General features: G+C 36.9%; 1 protein-coding gene across 1 annotated transcript in view; it reads left to right on the forward strand.

The window, feature by feature from the left end:
* The first annotated feature begins 24,099 nt into the window (after positions 1-24,099).
* Positions 24,100-27,534, forward strand: part of LRCH2 (leucine rich repeats and calponin homology domain containing 2) — a 121,453-nt gene continuing 118,018 nt past the window's right edge. Inside the window, exon 1 of the mRNA XM_090264341.1 lies at positions 24,100-24,445. Coding sequence (XP_090120467.1) covers positions 24,100-24,445 — 346 coding nt within the window. The remainder of the gene's footprint in view (positions 24,446-27,534) is intronic.

Raw genomic sequence — 27,534 nt, forward strand, 5'->3', positions numbered from 1 at the left:
TAAGAAGGATCACAACTAATCTCAAAACAAAACACAACCAGAGCTGCCAAAAAAATTGAACTGTATAGAAGTCCAACAACCAAGGATTTAAATAGAAAATATTCATACAGTTGGGTAGGAGGGGCAGAGATGGGGAGCTCTGGCGGAGAGGACGCAGTGTGGCTGTGGTGAAGAAGTGGTGGCAAGGCAGCAGTGGCAGCTGGTGGAATGGGCGAGTCCCACATTCACGTGGGATACCTGGGGAGGAATCCCAGCCCCAGGCCAGACTGTGCAGCCCAGGGTTCCAGCACTGAGAAAATAAAGCCCCATAGCTCTGGCTGTGAAAACAAGTGCAGGTTGGGGTGGCAGAAAAAAACTGCCCACCTCTCAGAAGAGTTCATTTAATAGGCCCCCACTTATAGAGGTGGATTAAGGTCGGTTAAGGCCCCAGGTGCAGAAGAAAATATTGGGTCTCTTAAAAAAAAGAGAGAGACAGGGAAAATAAAAATACATGTTAACCATATTTTATGCAGCGTAGTAATGAAACCAAACTTGGTGTCATTAGAAAAAAATGTAAAGTTGGGGTTTTGTGGGGCCTTTCAGAAGTCTGGGCCCACGGTGCACACCAGGTGCACCCACCATTAAATCCGCTTCTGCCCCCACAGTCTTAGCACATACACAAACCCACCCAATCTGGGAACCACCATCATGGAAACAGCTAGAGGGGTGCCAGTTGCATACGGGAAATGGGTGAAGTGCCTGGAAAAGGAGCAAGAGCTGAGCAAGCGGCACTGTTCCCTCTCTGACCTCTTTCCCCCACACAGCACCACAAAGCAGTGAAACAGGTCACCGCACAGTGACAAATACCTAAGGCTCCACCCCGTACAATGTAACAGGAGTACCAAGACAAGGAGTCAAAAAAGCTCTTACCTAATACACAGAAACAAACACAGAGAGACTGCCAATTTTTTAAAATTATATTTTATTGATTATGTTGTTACAGTAGTCCCAATTTTTTTCCCTTTGCTCCCCTTTGCCCAGTAACCCCCTTCCCTCCAGCAATCCCACCCCCCTTAGTTCATGTCCATGGGTAGTGCATATAAGTTCTTTGGCTTCACCCTTTCATATATTATTCTTATCTTCCCCCTGTCTATTTTGTACCAACCGATTATGCTTCTTAGTGCCTGCACCATTTCCCCATTTCTCTCCCTCCCCTCTCCCAGCTGATAACCCTCCAAATGATCCCCATACCTGTGATTCTGTTCCTATTCTGGTTTGCTTAGTTGGATTTTGTTCTTATTTTTTAGATTCAGTTGTTGATAGTTGCGATTTTGTTGTCATTTTAAGGTTCATAATTTTGATCTTCTTTTTCTTAAGTAAGTCCCATTGACATTTCATATAATAATAACTTGGTGATAATGAACTCTTTTAGCTTTACCTTGTCTGGGAAGCACTTTATGTGCCCTTCCATTCTAAATGATAGCTTTGCTGGATAGAGTAATCTTGGTTGTAAGGCCTTGCTTTTCATCATCTTGAATACTTCCTGCCTGAAAAGTTTCTTTTGAGAAATCAGCTCTCTAAACTTTTCAAATATAAAAATTTCTCCAATTCAAAAGTTCCATCATCTGGCCATTGATGAATAGGACCCTCAATGGTATGTTTATTTCAATAGCAATTCAATTCGATAAGCCTTTTCATGGAAAGGCCAAGAGGTAACTTTTGAAGCTTAGAAAATATCTTTATCAGGGATGCAAAAAGATATTCCTGAAGTGGATGCAGAAAATGTAGGCTCCATGATTGGAAACATTCACTCTTAGACTAAGAAAGCCAATAACTTCGTTGTTACAGACAGTAAGAACTGTGTAGTGAAAAGGGTATCTCTAAGGTCCCACTTCAACATGAGATGCATCCAGTCACAGACCCAGTAATCTGTGATATCAGGCAGGTGTTACTGGAATGGGACTCTCAGCAGTAACAAGACATGAAGGTTGAGACAACATAGGTCACTTATGAACCAGGACACTTAAGACAAACTCCCCTGAGAGCTGGCCCAGTCAGACAAAGAGAACACTGCTTATCAGATCCACAGCCTATTTGGATGTCCTCCAGATGCATGCCAGTATATGCATCCCCCAGCTGGTCAAGACCAAGGAGAGTATTCTCACTGGTCATAGAGCCAAGCTATCAGGGCCTAAAGACGAGAGGAAAATCTCATCCAGTTTTTCTTTTCTATGTGCACATTAACAGCTTTAGCTAGGCACTGGGTCTCTGTGAGCCAAATTAATACTTAAGTGGGAAGTGCTGCTGGGTTGCAGATTAGGTGGTGTTTTATAGTGTACCTTGTTGTATGAAAATTTTCTTGAGGCTTATGGTTGACCTAGTATCAATCTGATGGGTTCCATGACCAACTTATCCCAACACTTAAGTCTTAAAGTTAGGTGGCAAGCACTCTAACAGCTTTTAAGTACTTGACGTATGCCCAGTAATTTTGCAGCTTTAAGCTCCTGAGATTCCCATTAACAATAGTGTTTACCTCATGTGCACCTTAACCCACAGCGGTGTTTGTCTGAACAGACACCAGTCTGGTGGGAGTCGTGAACTCACCAGCCTGTGAGGCAGCTTGAATGGAGGTGTATTGTTTTTCCCCTTCTGACATCGTTTTCCCCCTTCTGACAAACAAAACAAAAGGCAACGACAAAGAAAAACAGTTACCATCTCTGGAAGCAAAGGGATCAATAGATAAGAGGAGTATTCACAACAAATCTTTATCAGAGTCTCCATACCAAGCAAATAGTTCACACAAATATTATCTTCTGATAATCTAAGTTTAGGGAAAGAAAACGGACTTTCACTACTTTTGATTCCACCAGACCCTGCAGGCAGAGATCTGGGAGACTGATGTGTTAAGAATTCTTACCTTCCTCCAGCTTTTGTCAGAGGTTGCTGGTTCTCTCAGCTGCTGCACCCAGGAAGCAAGTAGTGTCAAGACAGTAAAGTTTATCCTGACAACTACACCAACAGTAAGGGAGGAAATTTTCCTTCTACTCTTCTAGGTTTTTTGGTTGAATAATCAAATTAACAAAAGGTAGATTAATAATAGAAAATCTAATTTAATTCCGTACATAGAGGGACCCCACAAAGACACTGAAACCCAAGAACAAGTTGGGCAGTTGAGACTTACATGCCACCCCGAGGTAAGGAATGGGATAGGCGCCCAGGGTTTCAAAGGGGAGGAGGGTAATTCACAGGACCATAAGAAGAGCAGATGTTTGACAATTAGCTATAATTAGATGTTTGTCCTGTCATACAGATAGGTCATTCAAATAAAAGGGTATTTCTGGTAGTAGGTCTTTTTCTGGGCCACGCCCCCTATCTAAAGCTAATTAGGGAAGAGGTAAAAGATTTTTTGTTTTGTTTTGTTTTTGTTTTTTTAAGTCTGTTGGGTCTTGATTATTGTCAGCTCAAAACCATCCACATGCCAAAGTGGCACATTTGGGGGAGGTTCATTCTGAACCTCTTCAGGGGAAAAGCTATTCAGCCTCAAATGGTGTTACCAAAAAATATCACATTTGTCATCTAAGTGATTTTAATAATGTTTTGTATGTGTAAAATGAGTGACTTTTTAAAAAACAATTCCATTTATGTATGTATATATGTATTTGTTTATTTATTTATATCCTCACCTGAGGACATATTTATTGAGAGGAGAAGGAAGCAAGAGAGAAAGGAGAAAAACACCAATGTAAGAAACATCAATCGCTTGCCTTTCATATGCGCTCCGACCAGAGACCAAACCTGCAACCCAGGCATGTGCCCTCACTAGGAATCAAACCTACCACCCTTCAGTCTATGGGATGAAACTCCAACCAACTGGGCCACACTGGCCAGGGTAAAATGAGTAACTTAAAAAAAATTTTTAATGACTCTTTCTCAAAATAAAAGCATTATGAATATTATTAATAGAATTAGAAAATAATGTAATTATACACTGCAAAGTGAAGGGTAGTTCAATAAATTATATCTCTTATGTGCATTTATGTGCATTTGGATAATTCAAGCCTACACTTTTTTTTCTGATGTAAATTATTGGTTTTTAACTGATTCTATTCCACATGTCTCTTTTGTTCTATACCAAGTAGGCCCAGCTTAAAAGTAGAAATAATAATTTCAAAAACATACAGAATTTCATAATGGAAAAAGAGCCCCAAGGACAGTCTGGCCTGACCTTATCACTTGAGAGACAAAAAACTTAGCTCTGAAGAGATTAGCTGTTTGTCCAAAATACACAGTAAGGAATTTAACAGAGCAAGACCAGAGAACTAGTTTTTTGAGTCACATTGTATTACCTATCGAGATAAGTGTGGGATAAGAAGATAGTGGGATATTTTGTTTTTATTTCCTAATTGTCAGAACATACATAAGCATCTTAAAACTTAAAAACTTAGCTAAGAAGTTTAAATTAGCAATGATAATTTTGCTACCACTTGAAACACCTAGCCTCAAATAATTGGGAGGTGGAAATAAATGCATCCAAATAAGGAAATTGAGCAAACAATCAATTAAGCTTTTTCCTTTACTTATCTCATGTGTTTTATTCTGTGGCATTAAAAATATATATTTCACAATTATATTCACTAAATCAATTCACAAATGTTCAAAAAGACATGAAAAGGTTTTTCATGAGCAACATGCTTCACATGTTCTCACATGTTTAAAGCTATTGTTTCTGCTTCCTTATCCACTACATTGGACACAGCACCTGTCCTCCATTGTCCTAGGCCTTTTTTTCTCACTTAAGATTTCAGGCTCATGAGTTCCATTATTTAAGCTCAGACAGAGACAAGAGATGTAATTGAGGTCTTTCCTAAAAAGTAGAGTCCAGAAAACTGTGTTTTCTCCCTCCCCTTCCTTCCTTCCTTCTTTCCTTCCTTCCTTCCTTCCTTCCTTCCTTCCTTCCTTCCTTCCTTCCTTTCCTCTCTCCCTCCCTTCCTCTCATTCTCTTTTTCTCTCTCCTTTTTTCTTTCTTATTTCTTCATCTTTGCCATGCAATGAATAGGAATAGTTTGTGGATGATCCCCCTGTGCCCACACACTCTGATACACAGCTGGTGAATTGTTTAGCACTTGGCGTGAAGCCTGACCTATACCAACACCCAGAGCTGGGGCCAGGGCACATAGCTTCTGTCACAGCTGCATGCAGAAAACGCACAAAGCTGAATTTGGAAAGTGAGAAAAAAAGGAAAAAATGTCTAGGTATCAGATATTCAAATTCCTTTCTATCTGTTCACTTTAATCATTATATATGGGAAATCTTCCTCTCATTATCCACTTAACTACAACTTCTAATTCATTACTCAGTATATTTTGCTGTCTTTCACTTGGAATAAAAAATGAAAATCCCAATAAACTTGTCAGAGATTTCTTTCTACTTGTTGACAACACAAGTAAACAAACTTACAAATTCACATTCTTTATCTAGACTACTGGAGAGAGATTATTGTTCAAAATGATAATCCAAAAATGTATGACATGTTCCAGCATAAAAAGCTTAAGTTTTGCATTTTATCAATCCAATTCAATTGAATTTGGTTTTATTAATTCAACAGAGAAAATAATATCATTTAGAATATTTTATTAAACAAAGATGTGAACAAAAATAAATTTAGTTACATTTTATCATAAAATGAATTTGATCAAGACATCTTATTCCTTGAGCATTTTTGTTCAGGTTTCATAATTTACTATCTATCCCGAAGCCACCTTTCAGACATGGTATTTAAAAAACTACATTCCTCTAAGGTTTAAAGAAACATTTTTAATTTTTAAAAAGCTATTGATTTAGAGAGATAGAGGAAGAGAGAGAGTGAGAGAGAGAGAGAGAGATCAATTTGTTGTTCCACTTATTTATGCATTCATTAGTTCATTCTTGTACGTGTCCTGACCAGGGCTCGAACCCACACCTTGGCGTAACTGGACGACACTAACTGAGCTACCCAGCCAGGGCAAGAAACATATTTTTCAAATAAAAATATTTTTCAGTTATGTCATATTTTCAACTACAATATAAAATATCTTATGTTTTCTTGGTAAAATAATGCATTCAGTAAGTGATCTATACCCCTCCTTAATTTGGCTGTTTCATTTTCTGGGTCAAATCCTGCATAAGTTCTATATTATTATATAAAACACCACATAATAATCACAATTACCTTCTTACTTTCATGAAACATTTCACTTAAAATACATTCATGCTAGGTACTTTGTTAAGTAGTATTCATCATTTGTCCTTTTTTATTTATATTTATTTATTTATTTATTTTGAATTTATTGGGAACAAGTTTCAAGTGTATAATTCAACAAAACATCATCTGCACACTGCACTGTGAGCTGATTTCTCCAAGAAAAGTCTCTTTTCATCCCTATTTCCCCCTCTTTGCCCACTCCACCTGTCCTCCACTCCTCTTATCCTCTTGATATCACCATACTGTTGTCTGTGTATTATGTTTTATACATACACACACACACACACACACACACACATATATACATATATATGTATATATATATTTGTTTTTTGCTTCATCCCTTTACCGTCTTTCATTCAGTCCCCCAAACCTCCTTTTCTCTGACAGCTGTCAATCTGTTCCATGTATCCATACCTTTGTTTCTACTTTGCTCATCAGTTTATTTTGTTCCTTAGATTCCACATATAAGTGAGATCATATGGCATTTGTCTTTCTCTGACTGGCTTATTTCACTTAGCATAATAACCTCCTGGTCCACTCAAGCTGTCCCAAAATATAAGATTTCTTTTCTTTTTTCTTTTTTCCTCTTTTTTATGGCAGGGTAGTATTTTATTGTGTACATATACCACAGCTTTTTTATCCATTAATCTACTGAGGAGCACTGGGGCTGTTACCAGATTTTGACTATTGTAAATAACATTGCAATAAACATAAAGGTACATTTATTCTTTGAATTAGCTTTTTGGCTTTCTGAGCATATATTCCCAGAAGTGGAATTGCTGGGTCAAAAGGCAGTTCTACTTATTTTTATTTTATTGTTGTTCAATTACAGTTGTCCCAGCTTTTACCCTGTTGCTCTTCCCTGCCCTGCCCCCACCTCTGCTCCCACAGTCAATCCCCACCCTGTTGTCCACTTTTAATTTTTTGATTAAACTCCATACTATTTTCCACAGTGGCTGCATCAGTCTGCATTCCCACCAACAGTGCACTATGATTCCGGTTTCTCCATATCCTTGCCAGCACTTCTTCGTTGATTGATTGATGATGGCCATTCTGATAACTGTGAGATGGTATCTTACTGTGTTTTTAATTTGCATTTCTCTGATTATTAGTGCTGTTGAACATCTTTTCATATGTCTATTGGTCATCTGTATGTCCTCTTTGGAGAAGTGCCTATTCAAGTTCTTTGCCCATTTTTTAATTGGGTTGTTTGTCTCCTTAGTGTTGAGTCATGTAAGTTCTTTATAAACTTTGAAAATAAACCCTTTATCAGATGTAACATTGGCAAATATATTTTTCCATCAGTGAGTTCCCTTTTTCATTTTGCTGATGATTTTGTTTGTTATGCAAAAGATTTTTAGTTTTATGGAGTCTATTTGTTTATTTTTCCTATGATTCCCTTCCTCAATGAGATATATTGGAAAAATATTGTTATGAGAGATGTCCAAGATTTCACTGCTTATTTTTTCTTCTAGGATTTTTACAGTTTGGTGATTTATATTTAAATTTTTATCTATTTTGAGTTTATTTTTGTCTGTGGTGTAAGTTGGTGGTCTAGTTTCATTTTTCTTTTGGAAGTACCTGTCCAATTTTCCCAATACTATTTATTGAAGAGATTGTTTTTACTCCATTGTATGCTCTTGCCCCCTTTCTCAAATATCAACACTGGGGAACACGATTTTCGTTGAGTTAGATCTGACACTTCTTTTTGACTAACTATTGGCATCTGAATCCAAAAATAACCTCAGTTTTTCTCTACCACGTCAACTTCTTAAGGTTCAGGATACCCTCTTTTTGTCCCAAAAGTCATACAAAATGTGCATACAAAGAAAAATAAAGAAAAAATTACCTGAATATACTGTTTATTTAGAGTTATTTTATTCATATAAAGGCCATATATTGTTACTGTAAGTCAAATTGTGTACAAGTAGTAAAGTTCTGCTACCAAACATACATATTAAGGTATTTTATCTTTTCAAATGACAGGCTAGGAAATGCCAAAATGAAATACTTGAAACAATCTCCTTCAGTTGGCAAAGCTTTAACCAATTGCTTTATGGGACCCAGTTTTGTGTGCAGAGGTGGGAATATAATATTCTCTCTCTCAACAAGTGGCTCATGTAAAATATTTGGATCACTAGGTTTGAGATCAGATCTTGGAGGCCAGTTAGACTCCACCTAATGCTTCTCACGAGCTCTGCCGTCCCACATATACAGAAAACAGGGATATTTGATGTATCCACGTTGCTGACCTAACAACCAACCTTTTGGTGTACAGGACAAAGCTCAAACCAACTGAGCCATACAGGCCAGGGAAAGACTCATATGCTTAATTTTAGCTAAGTACATTCTGAGTTTTTGCCAGGTCTTACCCACACTAAGGGCCAAGTAAAGGTTTGTTGATTTTAAGCAGGTCATGTAAGTATTTTCATGCATTTATTTAACCAATTTCTCAAGTTATAATATGAAACCTCCCAAGAAAGAATTATAAGTGAGAACCAAGCCAAATTTCTTTAGTTTCAACCCACTACATTAAATCTTGTCTTACCTCAGTTTAGCTTCTTAATGCTGAAAGGTTGACCAAAAAATATAAGTTTTGAGGTTAAAAACACAACTACTTCATATTCCTCCAAAATGAAGAACACAAAACAAAATGGCCATTTGAGGACATCAATAGAAGTTCTTTCCCATATTCCTTTATTGATATTTCTATGATTACAACTTATATAAACTTGTTATATTTTATAAAACTCTTTTAGATTTCCAAGTGCTCTGATTATTACCTTTTCTATACTAAAACCACTAACTATACTTGGTAATACTTGAAATACTATTTTGCTGCAGATTTTAAAAAATTGGTTAGTTTTAAAATATAGATTATTTTGATAATATGTTCCTAAAGTGGTGTATCATGGTTTGAACTTGTTTTGAAATTCAGAAACTGAACATTGCTTAAGTACTGTGGTTGACCCATTATATTTTAATGCACAAGCCTTTTAATGATGAATTTTTGAACCACTTCTGTGGGAGTTACCATAGACACTAAGAGGCACTCTACTGCCAAGATCAGATGGACAGAAAGACAGTTCTTTTAGCACATATTTCAGGTATCTGCAGATTTCCAGAACTGGTTCTGTCACAAATAAATCGGACTTTGCCTTAATTTATCAGAGATTTCTGACAGCATTTCAGCTACACATTTTGTTTCATCCTCTTCTGCACTTCTGCATTTCTGTACTCTGCTTCAGTCCATATTTTACTTTTGTAGAAGACCTTACAGTGAGGACACATGATAATTTCCTAAGTGTTATTTAGCCCTGACAATAAGGCCTATATTCAAGATTGGACTGGCAGATAAGGAGAGATTTGTTTAGTGTGTCTCTTCCACAGGGAGCCCTGTTAAATCTTTGGGGGAATGACATTTCTGCCTACATCCTTTCCTTTGGTAAGTGTAACCCTGCATTCATTCTTGTTGTATTTTTTGGTTGTTGTTATACATATTCCAAAATAATGTATGTAAAATCTATCAATGTTCTTGGGAGGATCTTCTTTGGTAGGGATTTATTATGTCATCCAGTTGTTAGACTTATCAAGCCTATTCATTTATGAAGAGGTTTGGTATATCGAGGGAACATCATTATGCTATTATTGCTATAACATATATTTTACTTTCTCAAACCTCTTTTAACTAAATGTTATGGAATGAGATTGGGGCAAACTAGGGTACACTCTTTACTTATTACACAATAATCACTCTTGCATTTTTATCAAATATTTCTCAAATGTTTAAGTAAATATTCAGTCATATATTACAATTTTACTTCTGTAATTGTGTTCTAAAGCTGGTCTATGATGCTCAAATAACCAAGTTACTGTCAAAAATTTGTCTTTTCCTCATTCTAGTCATTTAATTACTTTTACCTTTGAACAAACTAAAATTGTATTACAATTAGGCCTACACGATTTAAATTCCATTTCTACAAACCATTCTATTTCTGTTTGTAGAGATTAAGTCATCAAATATACATAATTCAGCGGTATTATATAACATTATTTTTTGTCTTACCATATCAATTACCTTTATTTAGACTGCTTGTTCAGAATTTCACCTAAATTGGCAAGACTATTGTATGTTTTCATCTCTATAGCAAATGCTCAAAAGATACATTAGGAAAATAGGCAGACAGCTGGTATACAGACTCATTCCCTGCCTCGGGGCTGAAAATACAATTCACCAAGTCTATCTTTCCTTAGATCTTTTTACGTCATTTCTATTTCCAAATCTTCTGCTTTTGCCCTAAAAGGATTTGAGCACATCTAATATATAAAGGAAGTTGAAACCAAACTTGTACTTGATCAGTTTTTCCATTAGTTGACCAGATTTTCTTTTACTAAATTTTGTAGCATTCTTCCTTGTTTTTGATTAGTTCATCTTCCTTTTATTTTTGATTATAGCATACAACTCTAATTTCAAAGAAGGTTGTGAACAATATATTTTCTAAATGCATACATTTTCAGCATTAATTTCAATAAAATATTAGAATTTTTTAATTACTTTTTTATTGATTTTTTTCTTTTTTTTTTTTGGTTTTGAATGAAATCAGAATCACAGTTTCAGGAATACAAAGAATGTTGAAATGATTACCACGTGTGAGGCAACTGGCAATCTCACAGGAAGGAAAAACGGCAGGGTCAGTGGTGTCTAGCCACAACTGTAAACTACATTAGAGTAAGAAGAAAAAGTGATGCTCCACAGCCAAGAACAACAAAGCATCATGATAATAATGACAGACACTATTTGTGGACATTCACTATGTTCCAGGCATTATGCTTATTATATATTTATACCTTTTAGTACTAACAACAATGGAGTAGGTGTATGCCAGAGTCCCCATTTTACGGATTCATTATTCAATCAACACATATTAACTGAGTGACAATGATGTGTCTGTCAGTCTCTAGGGATAGCATAGTGAGCAGGATTCTTGTCCTCGTGGAAGTCACAATCTAGTGTTGATAAGCCACTTACTGAATCTTAGAAAGTTTATATAAGTATCTCAAGATCAGTCTGTGTGGCTGTCCGTCCACATGTATATACCTTCTACTTCATGTTAAAGATGGCTGTGAGGTAGCATCAGAAAGCAGGTGGTGTCATAAGAAACTTTGTGCCAGAGGTCAAAGCCAGTTGGATCTTAGATAAACAGGTAGAGTTCCAAAACATCGCTGCTGAAAGTCAGAGCAAGAGACTGTTCTGTTTACTAAGGAAATCATTAGAAAACTAAGTAGTCAAATGGGATAAGTGCATTTTAATGTATAGCATATCATTATTAGAGTTCACTGGCCTACAAAAAGAGATAAAGAGATATAAAACAATACAAACAAATGAATAAACAATCTGGACATTCTCAGTGTTCTTTGCAGACCCTTCTTTCTCATCTGGTAACTTAATTGTTAGTTTTCACAGGGATTTGCCCTAGATTCTCTTCCCACTTAACATATAGTTGGCCCTCTGTATTTGTGGGTTTCACATCCATGTGTTCAACCAACTGTGGATCAAAAATATTAAAAAAAATCCCAGAATGTTCCAAAAACCAAAAGTTGAACTTTCTATCTGCCAAGCACTATGCTGAATCCATATATAAGAAGTGATGTGTAGGCTCACTTTACTGTAGCATATGTACAAATACAGGTTATATGCAAATACTATGCCATTTTATACAAGAGACTTGAGCATCTGTGAGGGTCTTGGAACCACAGATAGAGAAGGATGACTGTACTCTCCTTGGGTGATTTTATCAATTCACATAGTTTCAAAAGCCAGTGACTCTCAAATCTATCTCTGGCTCAGATTCTTCTCTTGCTTCACATACCCATCTGCCTATTGCTTATCTCAATCTGGATACGTTATAGGCTGCTCAAATTCTCCATGTTCAAAATCGAAGTCATCATGTCCTCTGCATACAGCCTACTGCCCCTGTTTTCCTCTCTCACTGAGTGGTGCCACCGTCTATCCAGCTGCTCAAGCCACAAACCTGAGTGTCATCCTAGACTCCTGCCTCTCCCTAACACTTTCATCCAATATATTACTAAGTCTTATCAATGTTGTCTTAAAATTATTTCTTGAATAGTGTATTCTTCATCTCCAATAACCTCTCACTAGTCTAAGCAATATTGTCTTCCTTCTGGACTATTGATAAAAAGCCTTTGGTAACTGGTCTCCGGGCCCCTAGTCTTGCCTCCTCTCCAATACTTACTGTGTACTGAAGAATTTTTTTTTTTTTGTAGACAGAAAATTTGATCATTTTTTCTTAAAACCTTACAATGGTTCCACATTGCCTTTGGGATAAAATCCAAACTCTTTATTATAATCTATGTGGCCCAGAGAGATTTGGACACTGTATATCATCTCAGCCTCATTTTTGTGTCGCCTGGCACTTCTGCTCTAGCCATTCTGAACTACCTTCATTTTCTTGAATGACCATGCTACCTCTTGCCTCTTGCCCTTTGCATAAGCTCTCCCCTCTCTTGCCTTGCTAACTCTTGCTGATCATTGAGTTCTCAGTGTAGATAAGCTTTCCCTGACTCCCGAGACCAGTTAGGTTCTTCTCTGTGTTCTCTTGGTTCCCTGTATTTCCTCTATTACAGCAATTAATACTGTATAACTGCACTTTTACTCTCTTCCCTTACTACACTATAAATTCCATGGGAGCAAGAACATTGCTGCCTGTTGACCATTGCATCTTTACAACCTAGCAGTGTTCAGCACACAGTAGCATACAAACAAATGCTAAAAAAGGAAAGAATAAAGAGACCAGGATTATCAAGTTTGGAGGCCTTGGCATAATCTTAATGATTTGAAGCTTATTGTATAAATTCTTCAGATGTGCTAGCTAGATGGAGCTCAAGAAATCACTTTGTTCAACCTTCCACTCAGTGTAAGAATCCCCAGTACATTATCCTTTAAAGAGAGCCCACCATCCTCTCTAGGAGTGGAGAATTCACTGTTGTTTTGCAAGACAGCTACTCTTATTGATGACTATGTCTTAGTGTTTTAAAATAATCTTCCTCATATTTGGACACTTTCTTAGTATAACTTTCATCTATAGTTTAAGTTCTGTCTTCTTGTGTAACACAAAATTAATCTTTTCCTTTTTTCATTTAAGAACGCTTTCAAATAGTTTAAATCCTTAGTTCTCAAGCTTTAATGTGCAACAGAATTGCCTACAGAGTATGTTAAAAATGTAAATCTTCTGTTCCCATACTCAAAAACTAATTCAATAGGTCAGGAATCTGAAATTTTAACAAGCAACCTGAATAATTCTGATGCAGATAGCCCATAGATTACATGTCAAGAAACAATGCCCATGAAAAAAATATTTTTAAATTTTCCCAATAAATGGTGTTCAAAAGACTTGATTTTCAAAGTCACTAGATATTTGGGTCTATTCTCTTCAAGTGTAACCCTTGTGCTGGATCCAAATATTCTGATGTATTTGGATTAACAAAAAGTAGAATGAAGATATTATCTTATTTAACATAATTTATATACTTCTATTGAAATTGTACATAGTTGTGCCTCCAAATTTTAGTGGATGTGTCACATTATTGAGTGTGCTTTTGTTGTTAACTAAAACCTGTTAAGGCAGAAACGAATTATAGGGAATAAATGAGCCAAAACTTCTAGATAAGAAAGAAAGAAAAGAAAGAAAGAAAGAAAGAAAGAAAGAAAGAAAGAAAGAAAGAAAGAAAGAAAGAAAGAGATTAGATGACAGAAAGTGAAGGCATATCCTGAAGAGAGATAACAGTATATAGCATTCCCACCAAAGGTGGTGCACAGACTTCTCAGTAATTCCAGTTTCCCACTTCCATAGCCCATGAGATTTCCCACTGCCAGCCATTTGCAAGAGTTTCTGCTCACTGTCACTTACTGATCTTCTCTCCCAAGTCAGCAGATTAACAATCTGTTTTACCCATTATTAGAAAGCTGGTAGATCTGCTCTCTATCCTCTTAACCCACAGTAAGAATCAGCCTTCTGTAATCAGCCCTGCCACATCAAAAGAAACTGAAGCCTTGGCCCACTTCTTTGGAAACATATTTGATCTCTAACAGACTACTGAGGGTACCTTGGCATATCTGTGGAAGATGATCTAAAGCTCTAAAAATAGCTATGAGCACAATTCTCCCACATGCATACAATTTGAATAGGTTTGGCAAGATGCTGTTAAGCTCATAAAAGTGTCGTAGAATGTTATGAATTGGCTTTATATGCTTCAATACACCCGGTGTACAGATTAGCACTTTTTGTTACAACACCCAGGCTCTGTGCCCTCTACTCTAAACAGCAGGAAAACTTTATGATCCAGAAAACCTTTCTTGGATTTGGCCTTAGGGCAGAAAGCGGTGAAATTTAGTTGCTCGCAAGCCTGGAGTCTGTGGCTCCTCAAAATCAGGGGAGTTGGAGGGAGGGGAGGGGCAGTCACACTGAATGAAATTAGTTAGTGTCTTCAGATGGAACTGTAAGTCTGAGAAGGGATCCAGGGTTGCAAATAACGAAAGTTTGGAACATGGTAGTTTTGTGCTGCATGCAAGGGTGGAAAGACAATCCCAACTATGATATGGAGAGAATTGAGTTTAGAATGTGATTCTGAGGAGAAAGGATCTTTATATTGCAGATGTTAGGATTAAATTATTTCAAGTCTCACATATGTATATGTGTGCCTCAAAAGGGGTTGGGACCAGACTGTGTTCATTGGTACCCAGGAGCCAAGTATAAATAAGGTAATGATCCTAAGGTTTATATGCTAGTCACTTTTGTATTCCTCTATTCATGGGACAAAATTTTTTTTTCAAGGAATTACACACTTACTTTTAATACAGGATGCAAAAACACTGGGAAAGGGTAACTCTCTCACCCGCAGGAAGCACCCTCCTGCAGACTCAGTAATGCTCTCTCTGTGCTGGGACCTGTGAGCACTACAGGAGGAAAAAGTGTGGTGGGACTGGCTCCGGTCACACAGGCAAAGGGCAAGAGGGTTGGACTTGAAGCCACAAAGTTACTTGGGTTCTTTCTTCTTGTTTGCCTTTTTCTGCCTCTGCTATATGATTTCTGAGTCCCTGTGCTTGTGGGTAGCAGCAGAAAACCTGCCATCTCACCGCTTTCCTTAACCGAATTGCTCTGCTTTTCATATTCTTCTGGTGGGTGGTGTTGGGCCAGTTATCGTGGCTGAGAAACAACATATGTTGTATCTACTGTGTACCAGGACACTGATGTAAATTTGACAGAGTCCCTGCCTTTTAGGAGTTCAATCCGAGGGAGAGGAAACAAGACAAAAAGGTGATAATACATTATAACATTGTACTAGCTGCTATGATAGTGATGAGCACAGAGGGTATTGAGAACACAGTGAGCTGGAGGGAAGACAACCGAAGAGAAGTTAAAGGAAGATTTTTTGGAAAAGTGATGCCTAAACTGAATCCTGAAGGATGACTAGGAGTTACCCAGAAGAAAAAATTTGAGGTCAATTCTGTCAAGAGGAACAGTGTCATATGTGGCTGGAAACGTAAATAATCAGTATGGCTAGACTAGAGCATGAAGTACAAAGGAAGTGGGTGGTGAGAGATGACACTGGAGAGATAGGCAGGAGCCAAATCATGTAAGGTCCTGTGTGCTATGCTAAGGCTGCCGGACTTTCTTCTGTAGGCAGTAGGGAAGTTGGTAAGTGACCATTTTTGATGTCCCTCTGGCAGTAGCATGGGGAAGAGAAAGGACCAGATGCAATTCCAGAAGCAGAAAGGCTAGTCGGAAGGTTGTAACAGTCCAAGGGAGAGATGACTGGGGATGGCGGGCAAGGGATGAGTTTGAGTCTAAGACATCTGAAGTTTTGTTGTTGCTCTTGTTTTGTTTTGATCCAAGACTGAGTTTGACCTTGAGGTCAAAGTGGTTGGCTGTAGAAAGAGGGTAATGGGATGATGTGATGAAACATTACAAAGCTTATTTCAGATAAGACATTTGTTGAAAACTGTCTTTGAAAAAAAAACTTTTTTTCTGCTCAGCTTACAAGTGTAACCATTTGCTGGAGATTGGTTGCTTAGCTTGTTGAGAGTTAATAACTTTTGTGGTTTAGCCTGCTTTAGGCAAACATGCAGTGGGAATAATGCAAGTTAGGGTCACAGTGAGGGAGAAACACTCTGCCAGCTGCCTCCTTTTCTTCTCTCCAGAAGCACAAATACCTCTAAGCAATCCCACCAAAAAAAGAAAAAGCTTACTATGCCAGAAATCTGTTTATTTTGCAAAGGAGGATTCCAGAAGACCATATGGAATATAATTGATGATGATTTTCAGTTCAGTATGTACAAGAACAGTAAAAAGAAATAACTAGAATAAGTGTTATACTATTAGGGAATAATACAGATAATTAAGTTTAAAATATTAAAGAAAGTTTTAAAAATTACATTGATATATCCATTTAAAATGAATCTTATATTAAAAAATCAGAATAAACAGTGTATCAGATTATGAAATAAGGTTATGATAGAACACAATTATACAAAGCACATTAATGAAACTGAATTCAGAATTCTTAATACTGAATAAACTAATCAGGAAGAAGTAGGTGACATATTATGCTTGAATAAGAATAGAAGAGATCCCAGGCTTAGATTACATAAATGTAACTATGCAATTATTCTTACATAGGGATGTGAAAGGAGACTTAAATTAGCACTAGATGTCAATCAAATGTCAAGGAAACAAAGAATAAAACTAGCAATGTGAATGAAATAAATGTCTAATCTGTCTCCTGTTGAGTCCTCCTATAAAATCTTTCTTAAATTTGTCTCCTAAACATTTCTAATACCACATCTTAGTCTACAATAACAGTGAATCACCCCCACTACAAATTCCCCCAGCTTAAACTCATAAAGTGTAATGGTACTAGATCCTTTTTGAGAAATTTGCCTAATGAATCCAGTCTGATCACTTCTTCCTGACTTCGAGACTATCCATAATCCAGTTCCATCCTACCTTTGCGAGCTTCTTTACCAATCACCCCAACAGGGTCCATTTGTTCCAGTCAGGCCACGCTGATTACTGACTCTGTTTTCTGTCTGTATAGATTAGTCTGCATTTTTTATAGTTTTATATAAATGGAACCATATTTATGTACTCCTCTTTTTCTGGCTTTTTTTCACTTGATGTATTTATTTTGAAATTCATTCACATTATTATGTTGTATCAATAGTTCATTACTTTTATTACTTAAAGGTATTCCATTGTATGGACATAACCCAATTTGTCCATTTTCCTATTGATGGGACACTTAGGTTGTTTTCAATTTTTAAATATTCACGGCTTAGTCGTCGTATGTACATGATCTTTCATTTCTCTTGAGTAAATACAGTAAGTCCTCACTTAATGTTGTCAATAGGTTCTTGGAAATTGCCACTTCAAGCAAAATGGAGTATAAAGAAACCAATTTTACCATCGACTAATTGATAGAAACAAGAGTTAAAATTTTATAGCCTACTTCTGGTCACAAAAACATCACCCCATTTCTAAATAAAGACTCAAAACAGTTCTAATATTAAATATTGAAGCAAATGTGGGTTATACATATATTTAAGAAAAATGAGTAAATGCAAGTAAAATAGTTATTTTCTAACCCGCTGATTCCAGTACAGAGTGGTGGGTGGCTGAAGCTTCTTCCAGCAGCTCAGGCAAGACCCACCTTGGACAGGATGTCCTTCCATCACACCCACACCCACATTGAGTCAGACTGAGACAATTAGGCACACCAATTTGCCTAACCTGAATATCTTTGGGATGTAGGAAGAAACTGGAGTACATGGAGAAAACCCATGCAGACATGGGGAGACATGCAAACTCAATGCACAGTGACCCTGGCAGGGATCAGTATTTTTTCTTCTTCTTATCAACAAAAGGACATTGAATGAAACAATGTTATTTGGGGACCTGCTGTGCCTAGGAGTGAAATAGCTGGATCATTTGTTGGGTGTATGTTGAATATTTTAAGAAATCGACAAACTGTTTCCAAAGTGGTTTTACTATTATACATTTTCAACAGCAGTGTCTCAAGGGTCCAGTTTCTCCACATCTTCGTCGATACTTGGTATGGTTAATATTTTTAATATTAACCATTCCAATAGGTGTGTGCTAATATGCCATTATAGTTTTATTTTTGTCATTTCTTAACGACTTATGACATTGAGCTTTTTTTTTGTCAATTTTTTTCTTTTATTGATTCCAGAGAGAAAGGAAGAGAGAGGGAAAGAGAGGGAGAGAGATATTTATGTGAGAGAGAAAAATCATTCAGTTGCCTCCTGCATGCACCCTGACTGGGAACCCACAACCAAGGCATGTGCCCTGACTGGAATCAAACTCAGGACCTTTTAGTTTGCGTGTTGATGTCCAACTGAGCCACACCCACATGCTGAGCATCTTTTTATGTGCTTGCCTGCCATCCATATATTTTCTTTGGTGAAGTGTTCAAATATCTTGCTAATTTTTTGTTAGGTTGTTTTCTTATTATTACTTGTGACACATAACTCTGTACAGTTATAAACACAGTAAAGGTACAAGTCTTTATCATATATGTGATTTGCAAATATTTTCTCTCATTTTGTGGTTTGTCTTTTCACTACCTTAACAGCATCTTTCAAAGCAGCAGAGGTTTATAATTTTGATGAAGTCTAACTTACCAATTTTTTTCTTTTATGGATTATGCTATTGGTGTCATATTCAAGAAACCTTTGCTTAAATCAAAACCACAAATACTTCGTCCTATGTTTTAAGTTTTAAGTTTACATTTAAATCTATAATGCATTACTGGTTAGGTTTTATGTGATGTGAGGTATGGATTCAAGTTTGTCTCTTTTGCTAATAGATATTTGTGCTAACAGCACTTGTTGTTGATTGTTTAAAAGATTTTGTTTATTCATTTTTAGAGAGAGAGGAAGGTAAGGGAAAAGAGAGGGAGAGAAACATCAATGTGTGATTGCCTCTTGTGCACCCCTAACTAGGAACCTGGCCTGCAACCCAGGCATGTGCTCTGACTGCGAATCAAACCAGCAACCCTTTGGTTCACAGGCCAGAGCTCAATCCACTGAGCCACACCAGCCAGGGAAGCAGCATTTGTTGAAACTCTATTTTTCCATTGATTTGTCTTTACACCTTTGTCAAAAGCCATTTGTCCATGTGTAGAGGTTTATTTCTGGACTTTCTCTTCTGTGCCATTGATCTATTTATCTTGGTTAGTGTAGATTTGTTATGTCTTGAATTTTGATAGTCTTAGTCTTCAAATATTGTTTTCTTTTACCAAATTATTTTTGCTATTGTAGATCCTTTGCATTTTCATATGAGTTTGAAAGTTTGCTTGCTAGTTTCTACAAAAATGCCTGCTGGAGAGAATTGACATCATTACCATATTGCCTTCCAACCCATGAAGATGATGTATCTCTCCATTTATTTATGTCTTAGTTAATTTCTTTTAGCAATGGTTTTTAGTTTTCAGTGTACAGTTCTTTTACGTCTCTGTCATATTTTCTATTCTTCAACTTTGTCAGACTCATTTGTTCTTGTAATTTTTTTTGTTCTATTGTATTTTCTGCATAGATGATCATCAATAAGACCTTGGACAAGTTAATTTCTTTGAACCATGGGTTCTTCACTTATAAAATAGGGATAATAATAATGCCTCCCTCACAGGACTTTTGTGTAATTGAGATAATTTACCTTTCAGTGCTAGTTATTACTAGAAAGCAGAGTGTGTTAATGATAGTGACAATGACAATGATATGACCTAATGTTCTTTGAGTACTTACCATGTGCTATATATACTCTTCTAGGTACCCTACATATATTATGTAATTTTAATCCTCGCAATATCTTTATAAGATAGGCAGTATCATCATCCTTATTTTTTAGATGAGAAAATGGAGGCACAAAGAAGCTAAGGTATTGATACTTGCCACATAATTATTAAGTGGTCGAAGAGTAGAAGCAGAAAGGCCAGTTAGGAGGCTATTGTAATAGTTCAGAGAAAATAATGACTTGATTTAAGCTAATGGCAGTGGATAGTAGTCAAACAGTATGATGCGTTTATGTCTTTAGTTTTGCCAACTTGTTAAAAGGTTAATTGCTCGTGACCAGTAGGAGACGCCATCGCCAGCAAAGAAAACTATAAAGTCCTCTGGAACTTTATATATGTGTACTGAAAAAAAAAAGTTTTAATCTAAGTAGTGGTATTAAAATTATGATTTTAATGAAGGTCTTTTCTGAGTGATCAAATGTTAGAGTGAATTAGTTGGAATGGTTTACAGAAAGCTCTGGAATCTACTTATAGACTTCCCTCTTTAACTCTACACTGTATATTACTGCAAAATATGTCTTCCTGGTGATTTATCAACATTCATTTTGTAAGTATGGCTTGTAATTCTGAGTATTGACTGTAATGTAACCAATTATCAATGTGTCCACATTAGGAATAACATTGAAATAGCAATCACTATAAAATATCCTCTAGTATAGTCTGAAACAAAAAATTCATGCAATATGGGAGATAGCTCTTTGCCTGCAATTATTGAAGAATTAACTGATTTCTCCCTTGGCTTCCTCCACTTTGCATATTCTTTATTTTTATTTATTTCCTAATTTTATTTTATTTAATCTTTATTGTATTTTTTTCCATTATCATTTAGTCCCCTTGTATCCCCCTCCCCCTCACAATCACCACACTGTTGTCCATGTTCTTGAGTCCTGTTTTCTTTTTACTCAATCCCTCCACCCCCACCACCCCCCAGCTAGCTGTCACCCTACTCTCCATCTATATATATTATTTATTATTATATTTTCTTTCATGAGGGGGTCAGGGATACAGTAAAGAGATTAACATTTATTGAGCATCTAATGCTATACTATTACTTGCAAAGAGAATAGTTCCTGGTACAGCATAATCACTCAATAAATATTTATTAAATGAATAAATGGATGCCAGGTATTGTGGTGTCACTTTACATTTGTGATATTATTTATTCTAAAAATAAATCTTATATGAAGTGTATACTTCTCTTTTTCATTCATAAAACAGAAGAATAATAGTACTTATTTTCCAGGATTTTTATAAGGATTTAATGACTTAATATACAGGAGTGGGCAAAAGTAGGCAAGAACTCTGTGCCAAAGTATGCTTGAGTATAGCAAATAGACTACAAAAAAATGTGTCAAGAATGAAGGCCGTCATTCTGAGCACTTACGATATTGTACCTAAGTACACTGTGCTATTGTGACATTCTTTTGAGTTGAAAAACTATTGTAATAATCATAACTCGCATGTATTTTTCCATATGAACACCTGTAAACCTAAATTTGATCACCCTGTATGTAAAGCAATTTGAATAGTTTCTGGTAAACAGTAGGCACAATTTACATACTGTTGTTGTTATTATTATTATTAAGTATTATTGTTACTTTCCAGCATTACTTATGAAGAAACTGAGAGTTAAAGTCATTTTTTCTGAATATTACAAAAGCAATTAAGGGGTTGGAACAAATTACTAAATTTCATGCTCTTTCTTCTAAACAGTTACCTCCTGTTAAATTGATTAAACAAGGAGATCATTAGATGGAAGCAGTTCTAATGCCATGATGGCCTATGTCGGCAAACTAAATTCTAGGTCTATTTTAAAGGCTTCAAGGTTATGAAATCAAAAATCAACCAATCATATACAACCAACTAAGCTGTAAGCTATATGCAATCAAATAATTTCCTTTCTTTACTTCCTTATTTTCTCTACATGTCTCTCCTCTTGTTCCTGTCAGCAGAATGCTCATAACCACTCCTGGTTTAGCAGTGCCCTATTCCAATAGATAAATGCTCAAATAAACTATAAATTTTTAAAAATATGCCTCACTTTATCTTTTTAAAAACATATGTTCATTGAATTTAGAGAGAGAAACATCGATGTGAGAAAGAAACATCGATTGGTTGCCTCCCATACACTCCCCAACAGGGGGAATCGAACCCACAAACTAGATATGAACCCTGATGGGGAATTGAACCCTTGACCTTTTGGTGTGTGGGATGATGCTCCAACCAACTAAGCCACACCAGCCAGGGAAACCTCTGTTTATCTTTTAACACTCCTTATGGTCTTGCTGTTCTTGTGAAATGTGTTATTTTACCTGGTTTTCATGTACAGTATACCTAGCTTATTTTGTAGGTTTCCTGTTTTTCTTAGATATCTTTTACTTCTTTGAAGTTATTTTCCTTTTTAAATTTGGTTGTACATGACCCTTTTCACTTGACAGGCATCCTGATTTCAAAAGTATATATTTTTCCTGGAGTTTAATACATTGTTTTAAATGATCACAAAAATTCTTATTGGCTAATTATTAAAAGTTTCTTTCCTAATATTTTCTCTAATGAATTTAGTTTCTCTTCTCATCCCTCTTGATTCTGGAGGTTCTGAATTGATTATTTGATCTTTGATATAAGAAAGATGACATACAAGGTACAACATTCCTTTCTGACACCAGTGGGTTCAAATAACTTGATTTTACTTGCTAATTCGTTGTAGAGTCTGATTCTCAGGGTTTTGTTCCTTCTGTGGATCATGCACATGGAAAATGTAATTTCTTGCAACAATCATTTTAATTAACCTGTACGGCCATGAAGCAATTTAGACAAGTTGTAATTTTTTCCTGTATTTTTTTTTCCAAAATAGAATCTATGACAGATGAACGTTTGTGGAGATTTTGCTAAGAAAATTAGATTGTTGACAGATTGTTCGAATTGAAATGAATGTAAAACAGATGCATAGGATATTCAAATTAATGATAACTGAATATGCCCAAGCATTCTGATAGTTTTATTGGGGAATTTTACTGTCTATTAGTGAAAAAAACTTCAGTAACTCTGGTTAGGGGTGGTGGGGTGGAAATGGCCTGGATAGTTGGGTTTAGGTTCTGAAAAAGAACTAAAATCCAAGATTCATTAACTTCATGTGTCCAGTGTTAAACCTTCAGAATTCCACCTAAAACCAAAACCTGTATTTCAAAAATAAACTTTAAGTTTCTTTGATGATCAAAGAGTTTTCCATCAGCTATCCTGAGACGATGAGAAGAAGCTCAAGATATTTTGGTAATCTTGGCACAACTTCAAAGAATGATAGAACAGAATGCAAACAACTTTTCCAAGTTTTGGAAGGCGGCAGTTTGGCTGAGACCCACACACACTGAAAACAAGATGCTTCTTTGAAAACACTTGAAAAGTATTTTCTTATTTTGGAATTATAAATCATGGCAAAATTCATATGTGTTTAAAATTCAATGCACTTCTTCTGCACCAATCTTCCTCCCCAAATGATCCCCAACGTTTCTTTCCAATTTAACACTGGTAAACGATTCCTGAGGCATTTGCGGCAAGCGTTTCAGTAAGGTGACTGATAGTTCTAAATGTTGTCTCAATATATTGTGAAAAGAATCCCTTTCAGCCCATCTAATGTATTTGCCTTTGTTTAGCAGAACTAAAAAGGTGAAGTAACTTACAGATTTGGAGACAGATCACCAAATGACCTATAGCTAAGCTGGTGTCGCTTCGCAAGATTTTGGTACCCAAAGCAACGGAACCGGGATTTAGCATCCTTCCTCTTATCGCACATTTTCTAAAGTAAGCGTTCTGCGTGTTTCAACATCGTCTGTTCTCCACCCAACACCTCCTCCAAGCCCGCCGCCTGGTTCCTTCCCACTCTACCTCACCCCCCCACCCCGCCCCCCAGCCTGCGCATGCGTTCTAAGAACCCCCTACACTCACGGCAGAAGCTGAGAGTATTGTCGGGGGCTATTCTCTCTCCCAGGAACATGGCGGCGAGTCAGGGAGGTGGTGGTAACAGTGGGGGCGGCGGTTGTGGTGGTGGTGGAAGTAGCGTTTGCGGTGGCGCGGCGGGAGGAGGTGGTGGAGCTGGAGGGGGAGGCGGCGGCGGCGGCGGGACCCTAGTGCTGCCTATCCCGGTACAGACTCTTTTCGGTCAGCATTTCCCCAACGGGCCGCAGTGGAACCCGGGGAGCCTGCAGCCTCAACACACCGCGAGGAGCCTGGACCGGGCCCTGGAGGAAGCGGGCAACTCCGGCATCCTGAGCCTCAGTGGTAGGAAACTCCGAGACTTTCCGGGCTGTGGCTACGACCTGACGGACACCACCCAAGCAGGTGACAGGACCGGGTTATGGGATGGTGAGGGAAAGCTAAGAACGAGGAGGTTGGGGAGAGTGGGTGGCTGCGTGGCTGTGTTGTTAGACTGCCCTGGTCTGGGCGGGTGCACCCGGGCGGCGATACTGACAAAGTCGGAACAGATTGTTGTGAATGTGGGGGGCAGAGAAGGGAATAGGGGAGAGGGGAGAAAGGAATGCTGATTGAAGGATGTATGGAAACCGGGTGGAATGTGAGGGCTGAAAGAGCGTTATTGTTAAAGCGTGTTTCCCCAGTAAGGGGTGGGGAGGGAGGTATTGACACCTTCCTTAATGCACTTCTTCCAACTCTCCTAGATGTTCTCATCTTTTCCAGAGGCGGGGGTGGCGGGGGTGGGGGGAGACAATACATAAAATCATAATCTATACATATTCCTTAAAGGCATACGTGCCTGCAAGAATGCTATATCCTCTTTCATAGTACAGCAGCAGTATTGCCACGGTTTTGTGTTCTTATTTTGTGTGTGTTTCAATCATAGAATATTCTTGCCTTCTTGTCCCGTATGCCTTAAAGACCGAGATTTTACATTTTCTTAGTGTTGAAAAGGTAGTGGTGCTTAAATTAGTATTTTCTGCAAATTAAATCATCAGTCACTTAAATGTCTGGTTACCAGGTGCAAGAATTCTCGTTTTAAGTTATGTTAGTCTTAATTTTTATGGCAGAAATGCCCCCAAATTTTAAGGACATTTTTGAGAAACATAATTAATTCCATTCTTGATGAAGCTGTGGGCTAATGGCTTATCATTTTGGATGAAAAATTGACTGTTGTAGTGTTCTTCATATACTCCCTGGTACTCTTTGTTATGGAAGGCATTTTTTTGTTATGAACATACTCTTTCCCCCCTGCCTTATAAACCAGAGCTGAATATTTTAGGTGTGTTTTGGTGTAATAAAAGGTTTTTTTTTTTCTTTTCATAATCTTTAAATTTGTTATTTATATGTCTTTTCATTTGCTTTGCTGAAAGAAATCATGGACAAAATTATTTTAATAGATGTAGTAATTTTGAAACAATATAGTAAGTAAATTCTGAGAAGTAATAAATGGGTTCTTATTTTCATAATAACACTAGTTCAGTGTACTCAGTTTCTAGCTGTTAAATCAAGATATGTGTTTGGAAATGGTGGGGAGAGGAGGACAACCTAAAACTGAAGCCTTCTGCCCAATTATTCTTTTAGGAATTAATCCTAAGAACTATGAACATGTACCTGATTTTGTATTTTGGAAAGCATGTTTGCATATTTACTCCTTCACTCTGAACAGATTTCCTAAACACTGTGTTCACATAGTCATGAATATATTGGCAAGATATTATACTACTTGGTATGTTCTTCAGTGGCTTCAACTTAAATGGTTCGAGACTGTGTCATTATGGGGATATATTGTTTTGCTCATTGTTCTTTATAACCTATAAAGTTTAAGCTTCTTAGACTGGCATCCAGGGCTTTTACTCTGTGGCTCCAATTTACTGTTCAACTTTACCTCCCCCAAAGCTCCTACATAGAACCCTCTGTTCCAACTAGGTTAACTCCTTGTCCTTCAAATATATTTTACGAATTTCTGCCTTATCATTGTGGAAGGTCATCCGCGTGCTTGGGATTAACTTCTTTCCTCCACCTATTTAATTTTGTCCAAGGCCCAGCTTTTCCAAGAAACTGTCTCCAACTACCTTAGTCCGTAATATTCTCCTGTTTCTTTGAATTCTCATGATATTTATTGTCTTTACCATTTACTTGCTAGTGCTGGCTTTATTTTCTTTTTATGTTTGTGTCTTGCTGTCTCTGAGGAAACAGATGGAGAGCTCCTAAAAGGCAGTAAGTCATATACTTGGTTAGTGTTATTATATATTGCTTCTGTTGTACTTGATAATATTTTTCATAAATATGAATTATCATGTGGTTATAATTGTTGGATTTTAAGCCCTCACTTGGTTTTCTGAGGCAGGCATTAACAGAAACCAGAATCATATTTGTTTTTGGTAAAACATTCATTTATCATAAACTTTTATCAGGGTCTACTGTAACCCAGGACTTTTTGAGATAATTTCAACCATTTAACTTTTAATTTTTTCACTTGAATGTATGTTCCTTGTGGGAACACTTCAGAATTTAGATGAGAAATCTGTGAGTAACTAATTTGCGTTTTTTTTTTTTTTACAATACTCAGCCATGAATATTTAGGGATAGTATTTTTGTGTGTAAGGAGATTAGCATTAGTTATGTAAATAAAAATTGATACACTGGAACTTAAGAAAAATAGAGCATGTTTGATATTTTCAAAAAAGATTTTATTTATTTTTAGAAAAAGGTGTAGGAAGGGAGAAAGAGAGGTAGAGAAACATCGATTGGTTGCCGCTCCTATGTGCCCTGATTGGACTGGGGACTAACTGGGCACCGAACCTGCAACCAAAGCTTGTGCTTTGACAGGAAATTAAACTGGTTACCTTTCCCTCCACAGGACTGAGCCACACCAATCAGGGCAGCGTGTTTGAGATTTTACATACATATATACACGTATACATACTCATACATATATACACTGTATATCCTTTGCTTGATGAGCACAGTTGTTTGTTGATATTGCTATATTTAAAATAACTCTCAGTGGGATAATGTTTCAGAACCAAACTGATGAGACTACCACATAATGGTTTATTGGATTGGGAAGAGTTTGGAGGAACAAAAAATAAGTAAGCTATTCTGTTAATCTAAGTGTGAGGTGGTGAGAATCTGGGTTAAAACAAAATTGGGTAAGAAGGGAAAATGGGTAAATTTCAAAGGAAGCACGGAGGGCTTTTTACGTTATTTTTCTGTTCCTTAACACATAGGCAAGATCAAATAGGCAAGATGAAATAGGCCAGTGGTTCCCAACTTATGCTGCGTATTAAAATAACAAAGGAAGTTTTTTTTTTTTTAACTATCTCTGGGCCCCACCCTAGACCAATTAAATCAGAATCTCTGGGGCTTATAGACTTTAAAAAAAGTCAGGTTTGTGAAACTCTAAATAGCTCATTTTTAAAAAGACACTCAAGAAATATTTATTGTTTGAGTGA

This window comes from Furipterus horrens, unplaced genomic scaffold, assembly GCF_987537825.1.
Source record: "Furipterus horrens unplaced genomic scaffold, mFurHor1.1.pri manual_scaffold_17, whole genome shotgun sequence".
Taxonomy (NCBI): Eukaryota; Metazoa; Chordata; class Mammalia; order Chiroptera; family Furipteridae; genus Furipterus; species Furipterus horrens.